The 17,071-nt window shown below is 35.4% G+C and overlaps 1 protein-coding gene across 9 annotated transcripts in view; it reads right to left on the reverse strand.

Annotated features, from left to right (window-relative positions):
• The window catches only part of WAC (WW domain containing adaptor with coiled-coil), a 91,680-nt gene that overhangs the window by 34,623 nt on the left and 39,986 nt on the right, over positions 1-17,071 (reverse strand). For all 9 annotated transcript variants that reach the window (XM_045857787.1, XM_045857790.1, XM_045857785.1 and 6 more), the window contains exon 4: positions 4,512-4,618. In XM_045857787.1, the coding sequence (XP_045713743.1) occupies positions 4,512-4,618 (107 nt within the window). The remainder of the gene's footprint in view (positions 1-4,511; positions 4,619-17,071) is intronic.

Raw genomic sequence — 17,071 nt, forward strand, 5'->3', positions numbered from 1 at the left:
TGAATCAAGTCATTAGCAACCTGCAGGACAATGTTCCTTCTGCTCTGGTAGAAGCCACAGAATGAATTTTGCCACAATACGTTTCATGCCAAGATCCTGTGATAAAATCTTGGACATAGTAATTTTTGGAATCCCTAGATCAACTTCTAGGTCTTGCATTGTCAGTCACCAATCTTTGTTGATTGCAGCCCAAATACGTTCACCATTCTCAGGTGTTCTGCTTGTCCCAGGCCTTCTAGAACATGGATCCCTTTGAACAGATTCTCAACCATCTTTGAAGCATTTGTGCCACACTTTATTTGCACTGCACTCATTGCATTGTCCCCAAAAGCTTTCAGAATTATCTGAATAGTTTCCACAGAGGAATGTTCAAGCTTAACGCAAAATTTGATGCAGATTCATTCCTCCCTTTACTCAGTCACTTTGAACGTGATGGCCACATGGTACATATGCTCACTCAACCACGACTACTGCCCCCCACTGACTAGTATAGCTAAAGTGTCATTGTTCACCCTTGCACATTCCAGTCCACTCTCCTTGGCTGTCAGGTTACATTGATATTGTGCAAAACCACTCTCATTATATTAACAATGGCTGGACTTTTTCTGGACAGACCCCTTATGCTCTAAAGCAGTAGTTTTTTAAGTGTTATCCAGGAACCCTTGAGGGACTCCCTGATCATTTCACGAGATAAAAACTATTTCATAATAAAATCATGATGACTGTTTTTCTCCTCATTCTTTCATAAGAACAATGTTTTCACAGAGGCTATACAGATGTGAGATCACAAAAATTTGAATGCAGAGCAGATATGAGGTTCTAGTATCTTCTATTAAGACAGGCATGAAGGAGGTATTTGATGTCTATTTTTTGTTTTAGAAATATTTCTCACAGAAACATTACATTACCGTGTAATGCATTTATAACTGACAATATGAATGTTTCAAATTTATCAGTGTTAATTTTAATATGGTAAATATAATAGAGTTCACATAAACAAAAGCTCTCACTCAACGTTCATAATGTCAAGAGGTCCTAAGACTGAAAGTTTTAAAAAGGCTGCTCTAAAAGACTAGCACTGAACAGTTACTGAGCCACTCATCTGCTCTCCTTTAATTCAAAATGCCTTTTAGTATTTGAAGGTTGCTTTTCTCTTCTTAAAAAAAAAAAAAAAAAAAGCATCCCCTTTCTCTTCTCTCTGAAATACATCCTACTACTACTTTCCAAGTTAAACTATGGACAAGAAAGTTAATCCTGGAATTACTTTATGAATTGTTAATAAAGAATAGTTCATAAAACAACAACACTAAAGATGGCACTCACTGTAACAAAGAATTTCATGGAATAAATTTGTATTTTTTTAATTAAGGAGAATATCTTTAAAGCAAGATTGGCTACAAGAAATAGATCTTGAGAGCCCCAAACTTAAAAGCTCCAAAACATGCAGATATTTGATAACAAAAAGATTTGGAAGATAATTTTGATTTCTCAACAAATCACAATTGGTGAAAAATACTTAGAAGGGAAGAGACATAAAGACAATTATATCTTTATACAGGAATTAAACAATTTTTCTAAATAAAGAAATCTAGAGGCTTCTTTTTAAAATAGCTACAAATATGCATAATTTATCTAAAACAGTTTATGTGGTATCTGTAAATCCTATCATGATTTAGATGAGGAAGCAGGAGGCATTCAACAAGCTTTTCCTAAATATCCACCAAGGGCTAGGGAGGCTGTGTGCTAAACACACCACAGTAAATGTTCATCACAGGACTTAGCAAGAAACTACATGTGAATATCTTGATCTAACACTAAAAAAATACGGTAATTTCAACTTAACTTTCAAAAGTTAACTTAATATAAATCACCATACAACCAAATGTCTATGTAGTAATCTAAATAATATTGTTACTGATTTCTAAGATAGATGTAAAACTTGAAAACCTGAGGATAAAAACATTTTTTAAAAAACCTATTCCTTACTTTAATTTAGGTTAAAATAATGTTCATCTGTTCATTTATTTTCATCTGTTCATTTATTTTCATTACAAAATATTAGATGAAAGGTAATTTTGTTTTACTCACTACTCCAAAACTTCCATTAGAAGAAATTTTTATGACAAAGAAAATCAGTCTTTATGTAACCTTCAGAAATGTTCAGAAGTCCACTTCTCAGGTAAGATTAAGTTTACAGTTTGTAACAGATGTGTCATAACCACTGAGTATATTATAATGTAAAAGACCACTATATGGACATTAATCACATACCTATTGTTGAAATCTACAGTAAGGGGGAACCCTGATTCTGAAAACATATAACATTAAATTCATTCTGGTAACAGTCTTCAGTTTCTACTCATATTATGAAATTCCCTGACCCTTTATGATTTGGATCTTTCAAGCCTATCTGATGCCAACTGTTTATTCTTTCTGATTTCACTACGTTAACTCATTTCTTAAAAATCAAAATAATCAGAATTTTCTTCCCAAATAAGGATTTCTAACCAAAACAATGTCTACATGGCCTGCTTGTGTCCTAAACAACAAATATCAAATCTGAGTTATCAATGATAAATGGAACTCTAGCATTACCTTCTAAATTAATGAGACCATTTTCCACCAAAAAAAAGTCATACGTTTTAAAATCCTGTGTATGTCTCATTGAAAATGACTTATCACAAGCAGTTCAATGATAGCACCTGTGAAGATTTATCAAGCTATTGTCCCTGCCTTAATACTACCCTTCTAAATTCTGTTCTGTGATGCTAGGGCTTGAATAATGAAAATTATATTCTGTTTAGCCAGTTGACCTCCTGTTAGATTCTGCCAATAGTGGGCATTAGAGGAAAACTTTTGAAAGCCAGGAGAAATGAGAAGCTAAGCAGTCAGGTTCCAGTTTCCAGCTCTCTGTTATATGCCCCAAACCAAAACTAGCTTCACCACACAGCTTGGCAGGGTTCCTCCTCCTGTAATCTCATCAGTTCTGATAACCCCAAACTCTTTCTATTGTTCCTCAGCCCTAAGAGGTGATAACCATGTGTGTTCCCTCAGTTTTCCTCTTTTTTTTTTTGTTCTTAATACCTACACTATCTGTACAGTACCTGCAATACTGTATATGAAATTGTGTTATTAAATTATGTGTTAAAACTACTATGACTTGTTTTCCCAACTACACCCTGATTAAACACCATATTTAAGCCTATGCTACATTTATTTTTATGAAATTATCACTGTCTTAATTTTCTATGGAAATGTAAAACCACACTATTTCAACAAGAGACAAATAATAAAGCAAGAGTCTTTCAATGCCAATTAAGGTATGATGATCGCCCAAATATCCAAGACAAAAATCCATTGGATTCAACCTTTACTTCTATAGTCTTCTTATTCATTCCTTCCTATGATGTATTTTCCATACAGCTATTATGCTTTTTAAAAATTGATTTTAGAGAGAGAGAAAGGAAAAGAGAAATGTCAATTTGTTATTCCACTTATTTGTGCATTCATTGATTGATTCTTTTATGTGCCCTGTCTGGTGATTGAACCCGTAGCCTTGGCATATTGAGACGCCACTCTAACCAACTGAACTACCCAGCCTGGGCTGTTTTAAATTGCAAATATGTTACTTTGCTGACAAAAATCAGTAAGTCTCCACTGCCTTTACATAAAATTCTTATTCCTTGGAAGGATGTATAATGTGAACCGTGCTTATTCTGTCACATCATCAAAAATCCTGTAGTTCTCCAAACATGCTATACTATTTCACATGTTTGTGTCTTTGTAGGTGCCATTCCTTTGCATGTTACACAAATTCCAGGCCTCTTAACCAGCTAAGTTATATTCAATCTGTTGTACCTAAATTACATTCAACCTGTTGGGTAGCACTACATATACTTTAGTTCCTTCCTCATTTAAGCTGGGATTCCATCCCCATCTTCAGTGCTCCCAAATCAATTTTAACATGCACTATTTTAATTATTTATTTTCAGTCTCTACCAGATGCCCAAAAGCTCCTTTAAGATGAGCCACATTTTCTTAGTTCTGTGTATTTACAACCTAGCGCATGCTTAGCAAATAGAAACCTTATTAAATTTTTACTGAAGAAATGTATCAGGACAGGGACTTTTATATAACTAGTGTCTAACAGTATATATCATACATAGTAGACCCTCAATAAATATATAAGAAGTTTATATATTATGGAAAGAGCAGCTCAAGTTAAACCACTTTACAGAAGTTTCACAAACTGAGTTGAGGCTCTTTGTATCTCAGATATCTCAATGGTAAAATTTTGCTCTGTATAGGAATGCTGACAAAATAATACCATGATGATGTCTTCACACTATCCTCAATTATAGTAAGGTTAGCTCAGTAGTTCCAAATACATGAAGAAAACATTAACTTAGATTAAAACAAATATTTTAAAGACATTAAATTTTGAAGACTTGGTGTGAGGGGTTTTTGGGGGGCAATAAATTTTAAAAAGTTAGGTGTCTTTATATACTCACTGCATCTGAAGTTTTGCTTGGATTATTGCTTGGATTAGAAGAATGTGAATTTGAGCTATGAAGACCACTGTGGTTGTGTGAATTTTCTTGTGGAGAGTAACTGGTCCCTTAAAAAGATAAAAAGTAAAGTAAATTATAAGTTTTATTTAGTGTTTAATTTATATTGGTTTTATCACGTATCTTACATAAATCCCTAAATCATTTTACATAAGCATGAGGAATACATATTCATACTTATTAATAAAGTATTCATGAGCCTACTAAAGATGTGGTTAAATGAGTACATATAGTAAATGGCTAATATCTTACAGAACAATGTTATGTATAATTAGATGAGCAAAACATCATCTATATCATTTCTAGCAACTTGCAGGGTTTTTTAAAAATAAAAGTTTTATTAGGGAAAGACAGAAACACAACATATGTAGAGAAAAAAGGCACAAAAATCCAACTGATAACAGACCTGAAATTCAACAATTATCCAATATGTTTTTGCAATTATTTTTCAGTTTTTTAAATAGTTTCACCAATTTTTCAACTAAAACAGTATCAAGTTTTCAAAAAGTTAAGTCTGATGGAAGGTGCGTGCTTTCAAGATGATAAAAATGTCATCACATTTTCTAATAACAGGACCAACTCTACCTAAAAAATGCTGAAATGTAACTCACTCATATGTTTTATGGGTAATCTATACATCAGAGAGATCACCATGGATGATAGTGTTTACTTTCTTAAGAAAAGCCGAAGTATAAAAATCCAGGCTTGCAAAAACATTGATAAGTGATACAAAAACATTCACAAGTCTAATTATATTTTAATTCATTCCACATGTTTATTCTTCAGTATCAAGGTAACAGAATTCAACTGTTTGTTCGTTTGTTTTTAAATCCGAGCTGGCAATAGTATGGAGGCTATACTATAATGAACATAAACTGGAAGAAGGAAGAACAATTTAAATGGTCCAGAAATTAGTTAGCAATCAGAACCAGTTTTTATGAGTATAAATGAGTAAGAACTCCTTTAAGTATTTTAATCAACAAAAAACCCCTAAAAGGATAAAAAAGGTGAACTGGGACCTATAGAAATTGATTATAATTAAGGTTTTAGATATCTCTCTCCCTTATCCTCTAAAAATAAATAAATAAAATTAAAAAAAAAATAAGCTTAGTGTAGGGAGAACAGTTGACATAGCAGGCTTAAGACTGTTATGCTCAGGAAGGCTTGCTTGTACAACATGCCCCTGGCTGGCATGTGGGAACCTAGATTTTACGAGTGTTCCCACAAAGTAACTATAAGCGTTGCTCAATGTACCAATATAATTTATTTCGAACACCTGCTTGCCCACTGAGAATCCAGACTTCTGGTATAGGCTAGGCAGAAGTGCCTACATAATAAGCTAAACCCAATAAAAGCCTTTGGTACTAAATTTCTAATAAGCTTCCCTGGTACACATCATTTTACAAATGCTGTCACAATTGATGGCTAGAGGAATGAAGCATGTCCTGTGTAACTCTACTGGGAGAAGATTCTCAGAAGCTTGCATCTGGTTTCCTCTAGATTTTGCCCCACATACCCTTTTTCTTTAATTATGCTTTGTATCCTTTCACAGTTATAAAACATAACCACGATAATGACTATATACTGGGTCCTACGAGTCCTCTTAGACACTCACCAAACCCTGGGGTGGTCAGAGGACCCCAGCACACTCACTTACAAAGAAAAATTAATACTCCAAGTCTTAAAGGAAACTTCAGACCTATGTGGAAATTTGTACTTTTCAGATGTAACTCATACATTTTTATTACATAGGTGAATAAAAAAAGAACTAGTAATATGGAACACTAGAATATCATATTTATTTATTATCAGTAGAGTTGAGGTTGCCACAAAAATGTTCATAAATATGTCAGCAATAATGAAGGAAAAAAGGCCCATCTTATTGACTTAAATGAACCCCAGAGTGATCCATTTAGAAGCCTGGGTTAGATTCCCACATTTGCTTACATACATTCTTGAGTAAAACGTTCTATGAAATAACTTAAATCTATGAAGTAAAAGTACCGCATTATCAATTTGTTAAAAGGCATGATAGATACTCTATAAACATGAGGTATGTTTAGGAACGAGGTTCTTTCAAGATGTTAAGGTCCAGGAATTCACTCCATTTTAGTGTTATGAAAATTTAACAATTGACAAGTTAAATTGACCCAATTAAGATCTCACCTCTGAAGAAACGGTATGTGTCTCACCAGCCTAACAGACATTCACTAGACAGTTTTTAGCTTTAGTATATGTGTTTTCAGAGGGCATACTATAATAAACAAATCAAAAACATTCAGCATCAAGGCACACTAGACTAATACTTTAGTCAAGAGAAAACTGAATCAAATGTTCAGAGGGAAATCATTTTCAGAGACAGAAGCTTTCTGAATAGAGACTATAGATTCTGCATTCCATGAAATAGATTTATCTAAACCACTTAGCAAAGATAACTGAAGCTTTAAAAAGGACCAAAATTAAGATACAGCTATTGTTAGTAAAAAAGAATAAAGTGACATCTTGAAACAGATGCCAAAACTAAGTAAAAGAAGTTTTATAGAAAGTATGCTATGAAAACAGGCAATAGAACTTTGTCTCTAGATTCCAATTAAATGAATGTGCTTACGAACTAAAGGCAGGCAGATCTGCACCTGAATAACATGACTTCAATTAGCTAAGCAAAGCTAATTCTCTATAATAAAAGCTACAATTTATGCTATTTTCCAGAGCATTTTTGAGATATTTCATCTGAGCTTTTCAATTTTCCCATGTAGTTCTTTCTAAACTGAAGGAATGCACAAGCAAAGTGATTATGCACATCCTCCCCTCGGATAGAGTAATGATGGTGGTAGTTATGATCTTCCAGAGCCATACCTATAATAAAGTGCTACAACACAAATTCTTTGAAATCTCCTGTTTTATCTTAAAAACTCACACAATGTTTTGCATTCTACCCCATGATGAATTTGTGTTCCAGGATAAAAACACAAATTTTTTAAAGTAAGCAGTATTAAATATAATATAAAGACTAAGGCTGAGAGAAACAGTAAGTGGTTGGTAGAATAGAGCCACGCATAAAAACTTCAACTTGGAATTTTAATACTTAAATCCAGTGGTTTGGAAGTGCACAAATGAAGATAATATATATGCAGGGAAGAGAGTCTCATGGAAGCTGTTTGACCCAATAATGTAACAGAAGCAAAAGCTGTTCATATGGTCCAGTACCCTTTATGCTCTCTGTACATTATACAAAGAAAAAAAGAAGTCTTTTACTTTACTTTTCATAATTTTTAAAAAACAGATGCTCACCTGGCAATATGTTTATTGATTAGGGTGGGGGGGGGGGGAGGAGGGAGGAGAGAGGGAGAGAGACAGACACATTAATTGGCTGCTTCCCATACATGCCCTGACCAGGGATTGAACCCATACTCTAGCCTGACTGGGAATCAAACCTGCAAACCTTCTGGTGTACAGGACAATGCTCCAGTCAACTGAGTCACCCGACCAAGGCAAGGCCAGTACTTTAAAGAAAAAGAAAATATCTTGAGAAAAGTAGTATTTGCATATAAGTGTAATAAAATTGGTTTTAATTGATACACATTTAAACCAACCTTAAGAAATTACAGTTAGGACTGCTTAAGCAAGTTGTAGAGGCTTCCAAAAAAGGAATACTATGATCTATTCCCTGACAGGATCTTTAATATTTAAAAGACAGAGTAATTCCTACTTGGCATCCTGTAAACTTCAGAAGCTGGATCATGAAGTTAAGAAGGATATAACCCACAGTTTGAGTAAAATGGAGCCCTGGGTGAGTACCCTGGGAAATTGGGGGAAGGGGGATGTAGTGAAACATGAAACACACCTGACTAAGCAAAAATGGGAATTAATCGATTAGACTTCCCTTCCATTTAGAAAAAGGATCTTGGAAAAGAGAGGGAAAGTAAAAGGTGTATACAATTTTAAGTGATCAAACAATGCTAGGAAATACAACCACAGCTTTTTGAAAGGTGAAACAATAGTTTTCATTCTCCTGGGGGTAAAATATTATAGCATTTGAGTAACTGTTCTTACTAAAAACATGACATCAAATCAGAATTTACTACCAGATCAACACACTTAGAAATTAACCAGATCGAATTTCAGTGACTGAGTCTTAACAGGCAGCCTGCAGACAGAGGCAGATCTCAAGATGCCTGGAACTTTTGCTGATCTGCCTCCGGGACCTGTACTAGTAAAGCCAGCCTTGGTGCACAGTGTGGTCCTTCCCACATGCATCAGAGAGGCAGCCACAAACTGTGATCACTTGTAGCTCCAAACAGGTTACCCAAGGACAGTCACAAGCAGCATCTGACATAGCCCTGCACCAGACTACCTCTCAAGAGGCCCAGAACCAACACAACTAGTGGCCAGTTTCAGACAACATCAGAGAGGATCCAGTAAGTTTCACAAACTGCATATCCACAGGGGGATCACAGTAGGCACCAAATCCTGATGAGGCAAATTCTGCTCCATGTGATCAGCACCTGCATAACACCTTGCACATTGTGTTGTGCGAACATAGTCGGCCAAAACTGAGGGTCAATCCCACACACAAATGGGTCAATAGCAAACAAGACTCAATTACAATAGGAGGAGTCATATAACCCATACAAAGGACTTTCCTGGAGCACTCAGCTCAAGAGATCAAGGAGACTGCAACACTGGACCCCACAGGACACCTACTATGTAAGGCCACCCCACTAAAATTGGGAGTCATAGCAGATCTACCTAATATATACAAACAAACACAAAGAGGCAACCAAAATGGGGAGAGAAATCCCAAATGAAAGAACAGGAGAAATCTCCAGAAAAAGAGCTAAATGAAATGGAGATAAGCAATTTATCATAGTGTTGAAGATAATGGTTATAAGAATGCTCAACAGAATGAAAAAGGACACACAAAGCATGAAAAACGACCAGTCATAAACGAAGATAAAAATATCTGAAATGACAAATCCACTGGAAAGAATAAACAGGATGGATAAAACAGAGGATCAAATCAGCAATTTGGAAGACAAGGTAGGAAACAAACACCCCACTATAGCAGCAATAAGAAAAAAGAACTTTAAAAAATGTGGATAGCTTAAGAAACCTTTAGGACAACATGAAGCATAGCAACATCCTCATCATAAAGGTGCCAGAAGGAGAAGAGAGAGAGCAAGGGATCAAGAACCTATGTGAAGAAAAAATGACCACAAACTTCTCTAACCTGGCCAAAGAGAAAAGACACACAAGTCAGGACACTCAAATGCAGAGTTCCAAACAAGACAACAAAACTGAAGAGATGCACACCAGGGCACATCATAATTAAAATGGCAAAGGTTAAAGACAAAGAGAAAACCTTAAAAGCAGCAAGAGAAAGGCAGTTAGTTACCTATAAGGGAGCTCCCATAAGACTGTCATCTGATTTCTCAACAGAAATACTTCAGGCCATAAGGGATTGGCACGAAATATTCAAAGTGATAAAAAGCAAAAACCTACAACAAAGAATATTTTAACCAGCATGGCTGTCATTTAAAAATAGGAGAAATAAAGAGCTTCCCAGACGAGAAAAAGCTGAAGAAGTTTGTTACCACCAAGCCAGTATTACAAGAAATATTGAAGGGTGTGCTAGAAGAAGAAGCGGGGGGAGGGAGGACAAAGGGGAGGGAGAGAGAAAGGGAAAAGAAAAAGGAAGGAGTGGAGAGGGGTAGGGAGGGGAAAAAGAAAAACAAGAACATAATTGAAAAGAATAAAATGGCAATAAGTACATATTAATAATCACTTTAAGAGTAAATAAAATGGTCTAATCAAAAGACATACGGTAGCTGAATGGATAAGAAAACAAGACCTGTATATATGCTGTCTACAAGAGAACCACCTCAGAACAAAAGATGCAAAGAGACCTAAAGGGATCGAAAAAGACCTTTCATGCAAATAGAAAGAGAAAAACGTGGGGTAGCAATCCTTATATCTGACAAAACAGACTTTAAAATCAAGGCTAGAGTAAGAGACAAAGGACATTACATAATGATTAAGAAAGCAATCTAACTAGAGGACATAACCCTTGTAAACATTAGGAGCACCTAAATATGTAAAGCAAATCTTGGTGGACAGAAAGGGAGACATTGATAGTAATACAATCATAGTATAAAACTGCAACAATCTATCGACATCAACAGGACTGATCTTCCAGACAGAAAATCAAGAAGGAAACAGTGGCCTTAAATGACACACTAGATCAGATGGAATTAATTGATATCTTCAGAGCACTTCAACCCAAAGCAGCAAATATGAGGTCTGTCCAGGAGGTATCCAGCCATGCATTATGAAAGATATTTATTGAAGAAGATACAAGAAACATTGTACACAGGACAATGATGCTCCAGTCACCTTCACAGTAGGTACCTTGGGGCCTCGCACAGTTCTCCCAATTGCCATCGGCTGCCCTGTCATATTTTCCTGAATCTCATTAATGGTCTGAAATCTCTACCCTTTTAAAGGTGATTTTAGTTTTGGGAAAAGCCAGAAGTTGCAGTGGGCCAAATCTGGGCTGGGGCAGGCAGGGTCGCTGAGCCACCTGGGTGATTTGATGTTTCACAAAAAAACTCTGCACAAGACATGATGCATGAGTGAGCACCCTGTGATGAAAATGCTGATAACCAGTTGCCCATAGCTGCAGCCTTGTAAATCACCTGAACAGTTTCCACAGCGGAATGTTCAAACTTAGTACAAAATCTGATGCAGATTCGTTTCTCTACTTGCTCAGTTATTTCTAATGTGATGGCCACACAGTACATATGCTCATTCTATGGTGAATACTGCCACCACCAACTAGTACAGTGAAGTAGTCATTGTTCACACATGCAAATTCCAGCCCACTTTCCTTGGTGGCCAGGTTACAATGATGTTACATAAACCCTTCTCATTATATTAACAACAGCTGGACTTTTTCCAGACAGATCTCATATATATTCTTTTTAAGTGCACATGGAATATTTTCTAGGATAGATCTCATGTTATTACACAAAACAAGTCTCAATAAATGTACAAAGACTTAAATCATATCAAGCATCTTCTCTGACCATAATACCATGAAACTGGAAATCAATCACAAAAACACTGAAAAACACACAAAAATATCGTAATGGGTCAATCATGAGATCAAAGAAGAAATCAAAAGATACCTTGGAACATGAAAATAAGAACACAGTAAAAACCCACAAATCTATGCAACACAGTAAAAGCATTCCTAATAGCAAAATTCATAGCATTATAGGCCTAACTCAAGAAACAAGAAAATGCTCAAATAAACAATCTAACTCTACACTTAAAGGAACCTGAAAAAGAACAAACAAGGTCCAAACTGAGTAGAATGAGGGAATAAAGATGAGAGCAAAACTAAATGAAACAGAGGCTAACAAAAAATTACAAAAGATTAATGAAACCAAGAGGGGGCTCTCTAAAAGATAAACAAAATTTACAATCCTTTAAAGCCAGACTCATCAAGAAAAAAGAGATGACCCAAGCAAATAAAACCAGAAATGAAAGAGGAGAAATAACAACTAAGACCAAAGAAAAAGAAAGGATTGTTAAGAAAATATTATGGACAACTATATGCCAACAAACTGGATATTCTGGACTAAATGGTTAAATTCTCAGGAACTTACACTCTTCCTAAACTAAATCAAGAGGAATCAGAGATTCTGAATAAACAGATTACAACTAGTGAAACTGAAGCAGTAATCAACCCCCCACCCCCAAACAAAAGGCCTGGACTGGATGGCTTCACAGGTGGATTTTACCAAACATTCAGAGAAGAACCAACACCTATCTTGCTCAAACTATTCCAAAATATTCAAGAACAGGGGAGACTCCCAAGCTCATTTTATGAGGTCACCATCATACTAATTCCAAAACCAGATAAAGATAGTTAAAAAAAATACACCCCCCTCCAATATCCCTGATGAACATAGATGCCAAAACCCTCAACAGCATTATTAGGGAACTGGATCCAGCACTACATTAGAAAGATCATACACCACGGTCAAGTGCGATTTATCCCAAGGATTCCAGATTGGTACAAAATATACAAATCAATAAATGTGATACACCACATAAACAAAATGAAGGATAAAAACCACATGATCCTATCAATAGACAAAAAAAAGCATTTGATAAAATCTAGCACCCATTTATGATAGAAACCTCTCAAAACAGTGGGAACAGGGGGACATACCTCAATGTAAAATAAAGGCTACATATGACAAACACACAGCCAACATCATACCCAATATGCAAAATCTACAAGCATGGACGTTCACTTTCACAACTCCTATTCAACATAGTAACGGAAGTCCTCGCCACAACTATTAGACAAGAAGAAATAAAAGGTATCCAAATTGAAATGGAAGAAACTAAAACTGTCATTGTTTGCAAGATGACATGAAAGTGTATACAGAAAACTCAAGTTTCCACCCAAAACTACTAAAACTGATAAATGAATGTAGCTTGCCAGAGAGGCAGCCATGCAGGCTAGAGAGCAGGCTTAAATTTTCTTTAGGTGTCTTGCCTATGCAGCAGCTGGTTGAGGCTTCCCCTTCTATATGACGGTTTAACCCTACTCCTACTATTCTGAATCTCCATGCCTAGAAAAAATTTCATCTATGAACAAACACAACTTCTGTTTATATTGATGTCATTCTCCAATCTATCAATTGTATATGAGCTAATGGTGGTGAAAAGCAAATGTTGTGGTAACCAGAATACATATCTTGGGGAGGGGGCAATAAATAAGGTGATGTGTCAACAACAGGCTTGCAGTCAATAGTCCCCTGTAGTTGAGTTATTTCCTCTAGATCTGTGCTATCCAAATGATAGCCACTAAGCATATACAGCTATTGAGTACTAGGTAAGTGGCTACTCTAAATTGGGATTTGCTCTATTTGCAAAATACACACAGGTACAAAAAGAATTTAAACAAGCACATCAATATTTTATACTGATTACAAAATGAACGATTTTTGACATTAACAGGTTAAGTAGTGTATATTATTAAAATTAATTCCAGATGTTGGCTACTAGAAATTCAAAATGTATACACAGCTCACTGGACAGTACTGCTCTATATGAAAGTGTCCACTGATAGTGAAAAGGGGCCAGGGATGCCTACTGTGCATAGGACATTTCTCAAAGAACTGTCCCATGTCTGAAAAAAGTCATCTTATAATTAGCTGAGCCTAAGACCTAATTCTGCTTACTATGCTGAATTCTAGAAATTTAACTGCTGTGCAAATTATAGTCTAGAGTACTTAGTATTTGTTTCTAACTTTTACCAATATGTTCAACACCTGAAACTATCTCAACACCAACAATGCCATACAATACATCTGCACTTGTATTTATTATAAATAAATGATACCTAACTTGATATCAAAGGAGTTAACTTTTACTCCTTTGTTAACAGCTAGGACCAAAAATTTTCAAACAGAGCTAAATAAAAGATGCAGCTCTCACTGGATTTCATGAATAAAGCTTGTTTTAAAAACAATATTGCTATTCTGTGTTCATCCCAAATATATATCCTAAATATTTACAGCAATAAAATCTTCTTTGTAAATTGTACATTATTACATCATTTCCTTTGGAGCCACCCATATCTTTCCTACTCTTACAGATGTAGGTAGCATCTATTAAGCTATATTTATCTACAGGCTAGAAATGGAGATTTTACAAAATTATTAAGGGAAGGTGCACGTGCAAAAGAATGAAGTTGAGTTGGACCCCCTTTCCTCACACCATATACAAAAACTAATTCAAAATGAACCACAAACCTAAATGAAAGAGCTAAAACTGTAACAAAAAAAGTGTAAGTTGTCAACAAAAGTACAAGCAACAAAATTTAAAACATTGATAAATTAAACTTTGTGAAAATTTGACTTTTATAGTTCAAAGGACACCATAAAAGAAAGACAATCCACAGAATGGGAGAATATATTTGCAAATCATATTCGAAGAACTTTTATCTAGTTCTACTAGCAAAAACTCTCGCAACTCAATAAACAAGATCAATAAACCAATTTTAAAATGAGCGAAAAATCTCTTGAGCAAAAGATCTCAGCATTTCTCCAAAGCCAAAAAAAGACATGAAAAGATGGTCAACACTAGCCATTAGAATAGCTATAGTTAAAAAAAAAAAGAGAAGACTATAACAACCTACAAAGATTGAGAGAAACTAGAACCCTCATACACACTTGCTACTGTCAATGTAAAATACTCAGCTTCTGTGAAAAAGTTTAGTAGTTCCTGAAAAGGTTAAACATAAAGTATTATGTGACCCAGCAATTTTAATCTATTGAATACTTCTAGATATGTCTAAGAATAATGAAAACATATGTCCACAAATGTTCAGAGTATCCTTAACCAAAAGATGAAAACAATCCACAAGTCCGTTAACTGATAAATGGATAAATATAACATGGTATATATCTATATAATGGAATATTATTCAGCAACAACAAAAATAAGTACTGCTACATGCTATAGTGTATTTTGCCTCCACCTTAATAAAAATGAGGCCATCTAACTGCCATGTTTATTTTTATTTGTCAAATAAGGTACTGGCTGAGGTATGTAGAACTACAAAGACCACAATTAAGTCTGAAATGCTACACTAGGAATGTTATTAACCTCTTTTGACCTCTGCCACTGGACTCTTCACTAACTGATTAGTACTTTACACTAAGACTTTTATCCTCCCTTTTATTTGAGCTCTTGGCCAGGCTTTATTAACAAGGTAACAATATAAGCCTAGTCTTCTAATTGCCCATACCCTCAGACTCAGTGCCTTCTATTTGCTTTGAAAAATTACCAACACATGGCTCTTGACTCTTGAAGTGATCACAGGTACTTGATTCAGCATCACTCAGAAGCAAATAGCATTGCAGGACTACATGTAGAATGAATCCTCCAGAGTAAGGATCTCCTCATTCTTACTCCAGTAAATTCACTGGGTTCACCCTGGTATTCTAACTGTTCTCCCACTCATTCTCATCTACATTTCAAAACACTCTACAGAATAGTCGAAGTAATCTTTTAAAATGTATCTCAGATCTGACATGTCTTTTGAATTTTAATGAGTACAGGGTGAAGCTATTCAAGCTCCTCTAGCCCCCTTTACCTTTTCCAGGCTCAACCTGTAGCACTCATCCATCACCTTGCACACTGCACAAGTTGGCTAAACTGTTCTCTGAGTTCTTTGGGTACATGTGCAGTCTTTCCTACCTTAGATCCTTCTATCTCCTCACGTCTATCTCCCACTCTTCGCCTGCCCATTTTTTAGCCATCCTTCCAGCTTAAATGCCACTCCTTAGAAAAGCAAAAGCCCTCGTGACCCCTCCCAATCTAAAACAAGACCCCTATCATACCCACATCTCTTCTTACAGCTATTTTTAAGTAGTATAATTACAGTACATCTAACCTACTCCATGTTTTCTTGTGGGGTTTTTTTTTTTTCGGGTTGGCCAATAAATTCATTTAGTTTTAGTTTTTTTCCATACAATGGCTCTAGTAGCACTTGGCAAGCTTTAACTTCATGCAAAACAATTTTGTTAGACTGTACTGTGACAGTTCTCATATCAGCATGCATTTCTTTGAAAACTTACCAAAACTAGTGAATTTCTGTGCAGCCATATTAATACTGAAGATGGAAGAAGATATGCAATGTTTTTGGAGTATTATACTTTAAAATGCAATTGAAATGCAAAAAAAAAAAAAAAGCTGTGCAGTTTATGGAGAAGTCACTGTAACTGATCAAATGTATCAAAAGTGTTTCTACAAAGTTTCTTGGTACTATGGACAGTCTGGCCAAGTAATTCTTTGCTGTGGGGCTGCCTTATGCACTGGAAGTTTAACAGCACCCCTAGCCTCTACCCACTAGAAGCCAATAGTGGAACACAGCCAACATACTGAAAATATCCAAATCAATAAAGTTACTGGTGAAAATGCAAAATGTCTTTTATTTTATAGAAAAAAGTAAACAGACTTTTTGACCAACCCAATAAATTAGTTAATGGCTATTCTAAATGAAAGTACTTCTTTAAGAGAAAAAGAATATAGGTTAGTGTGAAAAATAACAGAAGCAGTTTTAGAAAAAGTTATCAAGTTATATTTTCAAAGGGTGTGCAATACACAATGTAGCTGAAAAACCAAGTATTATTCTTTCCCATGCTAATGATTTCAGAGACACATTATACAGAAAAGAGAGAGAGACAGGTCCTGGCATGCCTATAGGTCTCTCCAAGTAATTTTTACCTTCTGACTTTATTCAATGGAGCAAGAAATAGTTGATTTCAATTTTGGAAGCCTCATAGCATTCCTCTATCTAAGAATAGGTGAAAAACGAATGCAAAGTAATCTTCAAGTAAGTATGCACTATGTCTTCATGTCTCATACACTTAAACTCTCAACTACGTTAAGATAGTAAGAGAAACTACAAAGATTAT

Source organism: Phyllostomus hastatus, unplaced genomic scaffold, assembly GCF_019186645.2.
Source record: "Phyllostomus hastatus isolate PE091 unplaced genomic scaffold, TTU_PhHast_1.1 phas_scaffold_1674, whole genome shotgun sequence".
Lineage (NCBI taxonomy): Eukaryota > Metazoa > Chordata > Mammalia > Chiroptera > Phyllostomidae > Phyllostomus > Phyllostomus hastatus.